Source organism: Sturnira hondurensis, unplaced genomic scaffold (assembly GCF_014824575.4).
Source record: "Sturnira hondurensis isolate 20B ecotype Veracruz unplaced genomic scaffold, ASM1482457v3 Scaffold0004474, whole genome shotgun sequence".
NCBI lineage: Eukaryota > Metazoa > Chordata > Mammalia > Chiroptera > Phyllostomidae > Sturnira > Sturnira hondurensis.
Genome location: NW_028077105.1, coordinates 5,275,936 through 5,288,229, shown reverse-complemented (window position 1 = coordinate 5,288,229; position 12,294 = coordinate 5,275,936). Strand labels below are relative to the sequence as shown.

The following is a 12,294-nucleotide window of genomic DNA, read 5'->3' as shown; positions in this document are numbered from 1 at the left end:
TTTAATCAACAGTACATTTCAGAACCAAGACTCTCGGTCATTCTGAATCTCTGAGAATATAGTTTTACTATTTCTTACATCGGTCTTCCTCTCTGTTACAAGGAAATAGAGTAGATCACACATCCTAATATCCAACTTGGGACGATTTGTTACATGCCAGTAGGAAAATTCCAAGATAAATAGAAAGGGTTTTTGTTTTTGACTCAGGATTATCTTTAAACGTTAATCATATCTGTGTATTCATTTTCAAGTTAGGTTCATTCTTTTAAGTTTTTGAGTGTCTTCCATAATTGACTAAATTGCTACTAAAGTGGTTTGAGATTCTTTATTACAGATTTTCTATCATCTAAATTTTATCAGTAAAATGCCTCACCAACTTGTGAAATTTGACTGCAGCGAGGCACAGGAGAGCCACCCATGGTTGTATGGGTGAAACTGAAGTTTCTGGTGTAGCTGGTGATCTCGGTTTCATCAGAGAGAAGAAGGTAGTGAGGGGATTGTCTTGCTGTCTGAATGTCATTTGTAGTGTCTGCAGTCACCTGCAAGTCATCATCGGTCATGGCCTGCCTATATGCCATAGCCCGAGGTAGTGATAGTCCTGAGGAGCCCGAAGCATTGCAGGAAACTGTGGAATACTCTGCGTTATGAATGCCTTACAAAGAGAACTGTGTACGCTTGGCTAAAAAGTCAAATCTAATTGCTTAGAGATTTGCAATAAATAACCTGGTGGCCTGACTCCTAATGTACAAACAGCTACTTCTAAATAAATATGGTCCCAAGAATTTCAAGTTGTCCTTTCTATTCATATTTTTTAAGTGGATGGGAAGATGCTTATTTTTCTCAGCTATTGCAGAATTGCTTGTCACATTATTTCATAATACTTATAATAACATAAAAGATTTTGTATTACATTATAGTTCATAATTCATAAAAAAGACGCATAATCCTTGTACCTGTTAAACTACTTAGGAATTATCACTAAAATCAGCCAAGAACCTATCTGAATCTAGAATATATATGTAGTTGTCCACATTATGTCCTGGTTCTTTTTTACACAAGACCCAGTGCAAAGAGTGTTTTTTGCGGGGCGGGGGGAGGGAGTGGGTGGGGAACCAAACATTAAGCTTGTGTTTAGACTACTTAGCATCTGAGTAATAAAGCTGTAACCAGCCCGTGCACACACTGATTCAGTCTTTCAAAGCTGCTCTGTGAAAAGGTGGAGTGTTTGCCCTGGTATCCTGTCCAAAGTAACAGATGCTTGGGGCCTTACCCCTCATTTACCTATTGTGGGTGAAGATTAAAGGTTGTCTTCATAATTTCAGAGTGTCCCTTTAAAACTAGCTCCATGACACTAACGGCAAAAAACCTGGGAGTGGCCAGCGTGCATTGGTATGAAGACATCATACTGGATGTTCTTACACAGCATCGGCATTTATAAGGTTCTGGTCCCCTACACTCCAAGAGCTGCTCTTGAGGTTTTTCTTTTTTGGAGTTGTTCTGATGCTAAGTCCTCTTGGTGATGACTCATAAAGCAAATGTTGTTTTTCACATAGTTCCTGAAAGAGAAGGAGGCACTAATGAAAATGTCATTCTTGGTTTACAGTTAAAAAAATGTGCAGGCTATTATTTTCTTTAGATCCCCTTGGGCTTTAATGTTTTAGCTATGCAAAAAAAAAAAGTTTCTTAAAATTGCAGCCTCCTGATGCATCATAAAATTCAGTATACAATAGAACATCGGTCAACCTCAGGCAGAGGGTGAGGCGTGGGGGTCTTCTCAGAACAAGGTGTCCCGTACACAGAGGAGAATTCCAGGGATAATGTTGCCTAGCATTTACGGAGGCAGCACCCGGGTCCTCTCATTTTCTCCCATTTCTCAAACTCTACCAGTATGCCTCTAAACTTTCCATCTACATCATCTGCTTTTTGCATTGTTTCCTCACTCCTGCATCAACAAATTCTTTTCTGTAGGATTATTCCCCTTCAGCAGGAAAGTAGGCTCTAGTATTTTACATGTATTAAAAAAAAAGTTCACCTTTGAACCTTGTTCCCCTTTCAAATATCTTTTTCAGGAATTTAACCAATTCATGGACCACAATGTGCCTGGTGCTGGGGTAGGTGCTTTGGGTAGAGAAGAAAAAGACTCCTGCTTTCCAATTTCAAGGAGCTTACATTTGAATAGAGGGGGTAGCACACAAGCATAGGATTTCACGTGGTGCAAATGCTAGTGAGAAAGGTTAAGGGGGGAGAGAGGAAGAGGACACATGATGGGGGTGTCATCATTCTGCTGGCCTCTCTAAAGTAACATTTGATCTGAAACTGGAATGAAGTTGGGGAGGGAACCAAGTGAAGAACTGCCAGCAAATTATTCTACTTTCAGAAAGACCAGTGTAGCTGGACCATGGCAAGTACATGAAAATGGGATTGAAAGACTTGGTTTTTTTTAAGATGGGACAAAAACTGTGCCAGGTTTCTATGCTAGTGAGAAGTAGCGACCTAGCAGAGAGGTAAAGTAGGGATGAACAAGGAGAATCATCGGAGAATGTCCTAGAGAAGAGAAAGGGAGTAAAGTGCTTGGCTTCACATAGGGATGATAGAGCTGAAAGAACAGGGTGAAAGGTGGTGTATTTGGATACAGACACCAATGTGGGGGGTTGATGTCTGAGATTTGGGGAGTTCCCTTGTGACTGTCCATTGCCAGGAGCAAGGCCATCAGAGGGGGTGAGGAGGGTTGTGGTGGGGGGGAGGTTTCCAGAGAGAGGCGCTATTGAGCAGTTGTCCAGGAGAGAGGCAGTTAGTGGACTAGGACCTGTGTAATGGCCAGGCAGCACCGAGGGCCACTTGAAGTCGGTGGTCTTAATGTGAAGTGAGACTCAGCCCTGTGCTTGTGTGCTTTCTCACCAGGTTCCTCTGCGTGGCTGCAGAGGCGCATATGGTAATCCTTAACATGTAAATTGGATCACGTCATTCCTATGCTTAAAATATTTCAGTAACTTCCCATAACACTTAGAATGGATCCAGACTCACTCAGCCTTATAAACCCCCACACAGCAGCCTACCGACTTACTAACCAAATCTCAAAGATTGCAGCCTCCGAATTTCTTTTGGTTCCTAGAACAGGTCAAGTGTTTCCGGTTCATCCTTTGCATTAACTGTCTTCTCTCCCTGAATTCTCCTTTCCCCTGTCTTTGCAGAGTTGGCTCTTGATTATCATCCAGATTTTATCTTAAATATTACCTCTCAGAGCAATTTCTCAGCTCACTCAATCAAAAGTAGCCCCCGATTGCTATTTTTATCTGTGCATTTTTGCCCGTTAACTGTAGCATGTAGAAGATGCCTAGCGCATAATTGATACTCAGTAAATATTTACTGAATAAATGAATTTAGAGGGAGGAAGGAAGGGATGGCCACATAAAATTAACTATTAGAAGTGAGCAATAGGCCTCAGAACTAAAATATTTACAAAACAGGAACTTGCTGGTTTCTCTCTGTTTCCACCTAAATTGGAGAAAATAGCACATGGGGCCGGCAACCCATTTTGTGTTGGTAACTTGCACGGCAGAGGTTAAAATAAAACCCTTTCAAATTGCATTATTGCTGAAATCCTTCCTAACCTCTCAGCTGAGTCACTGTTTATTTTATAAGAAACTTAACAATCTTGGAAGAATATTTATTTTCTCAGGCTGGTAGGAATAACAGTGAAAGGACCCAACACCAACGCCAGAAAGGAAAATGTTAAGCAATGGGTAGTATCAAGTTTGAAGTTAAGTTGATATAATTTCCTTTCTCCTTAGCAAATCATTGGGGTATACACATCACGGTTGCCCATTTCCCTGGTGACGAAAACTGATTCATTGTTTCCTTAACTCCTAAATTCGCAGACTCAAGCCTTAACTCTCCGTGTCCTTTCCCACACAGTCTTCAAGTTCACTTCAGCTTCCACGTCCTCGCCAATTCCCTCGGCTTTTCTGACACCCCCACATGCGCTCCCATAGTTCAGTAACTTTCAGTGCACTATGTATTTTATTTTTATTTCTGTCTCTGACATTTCCCTCCAGGGAAGCTTGTTTAACATGCATATTTCATACACACTTTGATCAATCTACACAATTCAGGCTGCCTGCATTTTCATTTCTTAAGTCATTGCCAACTGGCTGCTTCAAGCCAAGACAAGCCCCAGCCTCTCTAGTTCATGTTGCATAAACAGGAGTTCGCCAAGCTTTTTTTGAAAGCAACTTTGTTTCCGGCCTGCCATCAGGAATGGGCTTCGCTGCGTGGATACACCCAGCAGATACCGCTCCCCCTGCTGGGAGCGAGTTTCGAGTGTGGGATTAATTTGCCACCTCATCTTTTCTCATTCTCAGCACACTGCCCTTATCTGGTTTTGTTCTTCAGTACCAACCTCCCGGGACTTGTGTAGTCTGTCCAGGGGTCGACAGCACCTTGGTTTTTAGGTCTCTCCTGCTTTGCAATTTATAACTTCCTTGGAGAGTGATGGTGTGACTTGAAAATAACAGGCATGTGATGCTGTCAAACACATTTCCCATTTCAGAGTCTTGCGCATTGAGACGCATTCCTTCCCCGCCCCATATTTTGTCGGAACGGTTTTGTTCCGTTTGGGATCACGTGTTCCTGGGGAATGTCTTATTCTGCAGATCGGGGACATGGAAAGACAGGCCTTCCCTAACCAAGTTTTGCCTTTCAAATTTTCACTTGCTTTGCCGTTTGATACATTCTGGCCGCCCTCCTGTGGAAAAACCGATCTAAAGGTTTTGTAACTCATCCAGAACATTCTGCTTTCAAGCTAAACCTCGTGAGAAAGACCACAATGGGGAGTGATGATGACAGGGTTGCTTCCTTCAGGTAACTCAATGCTACTTTCTCCCTGCCTGGATTTTTAGCTAGCATTGCTCACAAGGGCTTTAACAAGCCTTTATTTTTAAAGGACTTTTGCTCTCCCTCACCTGCACGGCCCCTTCCGAGCCCCACTGACTCATGTGTGATTTTGCATTCCAAATCAGTAATTATTCTGCTTCCACGGGACCTTCAAAAGCTTAGACGCCACGAAATGCAGGTGTACTCCGGCCTGTGTACCCCTGTGCCGAGCACCAAACGTCCTCCGCCGAAGGCATTTCTCCACTCCTGCTCCCGGCGAACACGTGCCTTCTTTCCCCTCCACTCGTGTGTTCCGTGTGCCCCACAGGCAGTCGGTGCAAACTGACCTCAGTGCTGTCCCCAAGCAGCCCCAGACTCGCCTGGCAAACCTGCTCCTTCTCCTGCGCTGGGTCTCATTTCAGCGAAATGTCGCGTTGAATGCTGGCCTGGTTCCCTAAGCTGGAGAGACCCCAGTCCCCGCTCCCTCGGCCGCCTTTCCCAGGTCAGCGCCGAGCCGTGTCGGTTCTGTCCCTGCGCCCCGCGCAGCCCCACGGCCTCCTGCCCGAACCCTCCAAACCCTCTTCGCCTCGCTCCTTCGGCATCTCCCCTTTCCATTTGCCAGACTTTGCCAAAGCGCTTCTTCAGAAATCTGCTTCCTTCCCCACACCGCCGCCCCTCCCCGCCCGGCCGTTTTAATCCTGTCGCTCTACTTTCCGGGTAAAACCCAAATTCTGTACCCAGACGAACGAGGTCCTCCCGACCGCCCTCTGCCCCGCGCTCTGGGCTCGCGTCCCCGCCCCCAGCTCAGCCCCGCCCTGTCGTCGCACACCGGGGGGGGGGGGGGTCCTCTCCGTGGGACCCCTCCTCGGCCTCCCACGCCTTCCTCTTCGCCCAGATGACGCTCTCAAGACAAGCCTGCTCCGGCATTATCTGTTTCAGGAAGCTTTTACACGTGAAATCCTCCAACAGAGTTCTCTGTGCCTCCCACCCCAGTGTGCTACAGTGGTCTGTGTTCTTGTCTGCCTCTTAAAGACAGTGAAGAGACAATGGATTCTTCCTCTGCTGTATCTTCAGTTCTTTCCTAGGACCGCGTCTGGCCCCTCGGAGATGGCCGACGAAGGGCTGAATAAACGACAGCTGGCGCGGTGGCGAAGGGAGTGCCCAGGCACAGCCCCTGGGTCTCCCTCATCCGGACACAGACCGCTTCCTCCCGCCGCTGCACAGACTGGACATTGAATTGCACCCTGTGACCCGCACGGCCGGCCACTGCCTTCCTGACCATTGTATTTCTCTTCGCAAATGAATGTTGCATTTTACTTTTTGAAAACAGGGCCTTATCTTTATCAAAAATTAGCCCGACAACCTGACGGCTTGAATGAAGAAAGAAGTTTTTCTGCTTACTAAAATGACATGGTTCTAAAATGTGAACCATTTAAAAGTAAAATGATTTCCACAGTCTTGCTTCCTGGGCGCCCTGATAAACCAGGATTCACAGTTTGGCCTACATAAATACACACGCCTACTACCACTTCAGGGTTTATTCTTCCTTCAGATAAAAGCTGGAGAAGCACTTGCCCACAATTTCTGTAGCAATCCTGCCGTTCCTGTGTATTGAAAGTATCTTCAGAAGAAAGTCGCCAACTACAAATATGTAGTGTCCCCCATTTTATTAAAACTCAAGAACAAGTATGTCCTCATTTGCAAATGTAAGGCCTGAATCCTAGGGAGAGTGACAGGCCCCCTTCCGTCCCTGTCCCCACGCAACACCCACTTCCAGGCCTGTTTCAGCCTTTAGAGCTGGGAGTTCTGCCGCCAAAAGAACAGGAGTTTTTTACAGCCTACTTCTTCGAAGTTAAAATGTTAAAGCAATGTTTCCATGTGAAATTTATTTAATGGGCTTTCTAAATGCCTATTCACCTAAGAAACTCTTAATCATTCTTAAACTTCTTTATGCCATATTTGGAATAATTGTAGACGTTTAAGCCCGAGTTTTCCTGGTAACCCTACCCCTAACGAGCTTTGAGGCCTTAAAGAGACCGGCAAGTGTGATAGAGATGAACTGAAGCCGTGGTTCTAGAACAGGGTGAGCCTAACGTTCCAGGACCTACGCGGAACCCCAAACAAAAATCCCCTGGTCTGGGGGGGGGGGGGCGGGCGGTTGCGGGGAAGCGAGGGAGATGGGAGGGGTTCTTTGATCATTGCCGAAAGAGCATTGAAAGGCTCACGTGTGAAAAGCACCAATTATTCTAATTCCTTGGCTGTGTCACCTGAACTGAATACAGTACAGAGAAACTGGAATTGTGGTTGAGATACGGTTGGTTCCACACCAAAAGGAATATCCTAAAATAAGTTCAAGTCTCATTACGATTTAGCTGTACATAAAAGCTCCACCTCTGACCAAAGGTGCCATTCGGAGAGCGATGGGCATCATACTTACGCCTTTGCCAGCTCCGTTGATATTTGTTCCAAAGAGCAGCCCTTCGTCACGGGTATGAAAACAATGACAAACACCAGGGCCGCAACACTCATGATTGCATAGGTGAAGCACACCCATGGCAGTCCAATGAGATCTACAAAGGACGAAAGAACACAGTTAGAAATGCATTTTGTGTTGCTTCCATCTCACTTGTGGATGGCAGCTTCTTAGAGCAGGTATAAAAACATGAACTTTCAAACACTCAGTATCCTGGGAAATAGTGGTACAAATTAAACTATAGCCAGCCTCTGAAAGCTTCATGTTTGCAAACTACCCCAGCTTTCACTGGTAGAATAAATAGCAGTCTTGTAACTGTTGCAGTTTAAATCCAATGCTATTTTTTTGGTGAGCATGCTTTTCTTTCTGCACCTTACAAAAAGAGAACCTGAAGCAACACAGAAACATATAAAGCGGGAGGTAAAATGTCTCCTCTCTCCCCTTGTGCTGCACAATTCCTCTCTGGGAATCACTGCCGTAGCAGTTTGGTTTCTATTAATAGATATTTTAAAGACATATTGATACAGACAGACTATCTTGGAACAAATTCACCCTTCTTTACTCTGATTTTTAATTGATTTTTTAAGTAACCAAACTCTTTGTTTTATTATTTATGTATTCATTTTTAAATATGTTTATTGATGTTTGAGATAGAGGAAGGAAGAGAGGGAATGGGAGAGAAAGAGAGAGAAACATCAATTGGTTGTCACCCATATGCACCCCGACTGGGGATCGAACCTGCAACCTGGGTATGTGCCCTGCGCAGGAATCAAAACCCCCAGCCTTTTGGAGTGCATCACAACACTCCAACCAACTGAGCCACACCAGCCAGGGCCTTCTTTATTTTGAACTGAATAAATTATTTCATGTTGGCAATATTTTATCATTTAGTAGCTAGTGTATTTGCAATGTTTCTTCCTAGATTCAGAGAAAAAAAGTGAATGGTTCTAAGAAAAGGCATTCACTTGCTCAGTTGCGGCAGCAAGAAGCCTGATGGATCTCACTTGCCAGCCTAGTTTTCCCTCTGACCACTTCTAGCCAAAGGCACAGTCCCTTTGTAGTTACTGACCAAGGTCAAGGTATGTTAGTTGGTGGGAGATGCTCCCTGTGCACTGGAGCCTACATTTGCCTTGGGTCAGACCTGGCTCAGCAGCAGAAGGTCCAGTGTGGCAGGGTGCAGTGAGCAGGAAGCGGTCTCTTTTTGAACACAGGCTCAGAAGAACCACACACAGGCTGGAGCCCTTAACAGCTGCAGCCACAAATCACGATCGCTCAGTCAGGGAAACTTGACCGAGTAGTCACATACGAAGCAGTTCTGTAAATGCAGTGTGGAGAGATCTAAGCACATTAACCACTCACTGGTCAGCCAGTTATGCCGAGGGAAGCAGGAAGGAGGAATACCACTGCTCCTCTCTGGCATTTTATTTACACGTATTCCTCTGTGTGTTTCTTGCTGCTTTGCCCAAGTGAATTCTTAATAAAGTGCTTATAGACTTTGTCCTTCTTCCCCTCTGGGGCATAAAACCAGAATAAAAACCCAAAAGGTGGTCTCATCAAACTTGTCCCCTAATCTGTTTGAGCACTTTCAGTAACACAGATTCTCTCTGTGTGGTGAGCCAGCCCTGCCTGTTAAAAAGGTATTTCTTATCAACTCCTAAGTATAAGTCCACCTTTCAGGAACTCGGGTTCAGAGGTTCCGCTTTGTCTTCTGGATCAACTCTCCCCGCCCCTTCTGCCAGACAGCGCTCCAATATTTCTGTGTGCTTCCACCCCTTCCTTGAGCATCCTCTGTCTGAGTCAGACGTCCCCACGTCTTGCAACTGTTCTTCACCAGCCATAATGTCAGGACGAGTGTCTCATGCTTGTTTGTCCTAACATTAAGCTCATTTAAGGTGTGGGTCATTTTTACTAAGTGCTATCCTTGCTAAATATTAAAATGTAGTGCGAGATTTGCAGACTAGCTGTGAGGAGGATAAGCTTGACAGGAACCCAACCTAGTAAGTGTAGCAACACGTAGCTGACCAAATAGTATATGTACGCAACAGCTAAGCCTCCCTTCCAGGAGGCAGGAGATTTGAGTATCTAGCCCCTGTCTCCTCTACTTGCTGCAAGTAAATGAAACCATCTTGCAACAAACAATTCTTAAGAGCCTCGTTCTTGAATAGAACACCCAAGAAGTGAACCCCTTGAGCTCGGTAGCAATAGGTCACACACCCATGTCATCCAGTTTGTACTTGGTTGGTGGATACACTGCAACCCTCTTAAAATATTTAAACAGTCTTCTTAAAATGCTTTACCCAGAACCGAGCACAATACTGCAGCCATGCCAGGAGCACTGCAGAGTAAGTCTGTCTCTCTGGAACACTGTGCTTATTGAGAGAGCCCAACTTGCACTAAAAAGGTTGGTGTCCAAAGGCTTGCTGCCTTCTATCTTTTACTGGGAAGATTAATTTTTATTTATCTATTTATTAATTTAATTTTATTGACTATACTATTACAGTTGTCCTGATTTTTCCCCCTTTGCTCCCCTCCACCCTGCACCCACTATTACCTCAGGCAATCCCTCCATCCTTGTTCGTGTCCATGGTCATTTCCTATACTGTGTTTTACATCCGCATGGTTATTCTGTGACTACCTATTTGTATTTCTTAATCCCCTCACCTCTCACCCATTCTCCCACTCACCCCACTTCCCATCTCTTTATCTTCAATCTTTGGCACTTTAATTATGATGTGTCTTGGGGTGGGCCTCTTTGCATCCATCTTGTTTGGGACTCTCTGTGCTTCCTGGACTTGCATATCTGTTTCCTTCATCAAATTAAGGAAGTTTTCTTTCATTATTTTTTAAAATAGATTTCCAATGTCTTGCTCTCTCTCTTCTCCTTCTAGCAGCCATGGGAAACAAATATTGGCTTGCTTAAGGTTGTTCCAGAAGCTGCTTACACTATCCTCGTTTTTTGGATTCTCTTTTCTTCTCACTGTTCTGCGTGGTTTTTGTTTTTTGGGTTGTTATTTTTTTTTGCTTCCTTATATTCCAAATCATTTATTTGATTCTCAGCTTCATCCACTCTATTATTGTTTCCCCATACATTGTTCTTTATTTCAATTAGTGTATTCTTTGTTTCTGATTGGATCTTTTTTATGCTGTTAAGGTCCTCACTCAGTTCCTTGAGCATCCTTATAACCAGTGTTTTGAACTCTGCATCTGATAGATTCCATTTTGGTTAGCTGTTTTTCTGGAGTTTTGAGCTGTCCTTTCATTTGGACCATGTTTTTTGTCTCCTCGTGTTGGCAGCCCCCCTGTGTTGGTTTCGATATATTAGATGTAGCTGTTAATGACTCCGAGTCTTGGTAGCGTGGTCTAATGTTGTAGGTGTCCTGTAGGGTCCAGTGGCGCAGCCTCCTCTATCACCCAAGATGGGTACTCAAGGTGCACCCTTCATGTGGGCTAAGTGCACCCTCCTCTTGCAGTTGAAGCTTGGTTGCCATTGGCAGGGAATGGGAGGGATTTACCCAAGCCAGTCAGCTGCAAGGATTGTCTGTGACCACTGACGACAAACTTCCACCCTCCGTGGAGGACATGCTGTGCAGGGCAGGGTGATGGTGCTCCAACATGGTCTGTAGCTGTGCACGCTGTGTACACTGGGCGCACTGGCCCTGGGGTTTCCCAGGTAGTGCAGACCAAGGTCAGCCCCCACCTGTGTTCTGCCTGCAGCCACCTGCATGAGCTATAAAGCAATCTGAGATGGCTGCTGCTTGTGCTGGGCTTGGAAGCTCCCAGGTGAAGCCAAACTGTGAATCTAGGCTGGTTACTGCTAGTGTCGGGCCTGGGCCCACTGAGGCCAGCTGTTGCGTGTCTGAGAAGATTTAAGAAATTGCGCAGATTTCTTAAAATGATCCATGATCAGCCATTGATCAGCCAATGATCATGGATCATTTCTTAAAATGATCCATGATCGTATGATCCATGACCAGCCATTCGTTTGGAAAAATGGCTTGGGTGGGAATCTTGGACTATTGCTAAAAACGTATGAAGTACACAAACATTTTAAAGTTGTATATAAAAAATTCAAACCATGCTTGTTTAACAACTCCTAAAGTTCCAAAGTAGATATACTTAAAAAAGTGGTTGACAAGATTCAGAAATAATATATAGAGATATATAGATGCCTACACTTTTTAGTATGCATCCGCTTTGAAAATGTATACATGATGTATGCATATTTTTCCCATTTTCCAATGGTGTTATGACTATTTTTTTATACTTTGAATCATGACCCAAATACAAACCTTACAACTGATTCGTGTGTGTCTTAAAAATCTAAAGGGTTTTTTCTCTGTTTCTCCTCCCCGCTCTCCCCCGCACTCCCTCGTTTTAGTGAAGAAACAGGGCCAGTCGTTAGACGCTGCTCTCCCCAGGCAGCGTTTTACTGGCTGTTGTCGCGTCACTTGGCTTTCCGTCCATTGCATTTCCTGTAAACTGCTACCTAGATCTAGAGGCCTGAGGAGGTTAAGGTTTCATTTCTTTATTTGTGAATTTTATACGTGTATCTACGTATAAAGAAACAAAGGAAAGAAAGAAGCCTCAACTCCTTGGCCAAGCTTGGAGGGTGCCAGGGAGGCACCTCCTTATTTCAAAAACTGAAAAATGCAGAGAGAGCTTTCCTTTCTTAGATGACCCCGTATGTCAGGTAGGCCAGAACTAGTCGTTATCAGAAATTCCTTCCAACATTACAGAAGAAATTTCTCCTTCAAGACGCAGTTCAGATAAGAATTCGGAAGGAAGGATAGGATGTAAGTAACAGCGCTGGGCAGTGCTCCTCCTTGAAGGAAGCGACGTGGCCAAGCAGGAGGCAAGGAGACAAGATGAGCCTCTGACGGCAGGACACAAGCCGGCACCTGTGAAGGAGTTTGCAAGCAAACGACCGAGAAAGTCTAAATCTGAAAATT

General features: G+C 44.7%; 1 protein-coding gene across 1 annotated transcript in view; it reads right to left on the bottom strand.

The window, feature by feature from the left end:
• Positions 1-311: 311 nt before the first annotated feature.
• SLC2A12 (solute carrier family 2 member 12) overlaps positions 312-12,294 on the bottom strand; it is a 50,164-nt gene continuing 38,181 nt past the window's right edge. The window contains 3 exon segments of the mRNA XM_037045708.1: positions 312-1,479; positions 1,481-1,556; positions 7,310-7,442. Of these exon segments, the coding sequence (XP_036901603.1) occupies positions 1,282-1,479; positions 1,481-1,556; positions 7,310-7,442 (407 nt within the window). The 3' untranslated portion in view covers positions 312-1,281.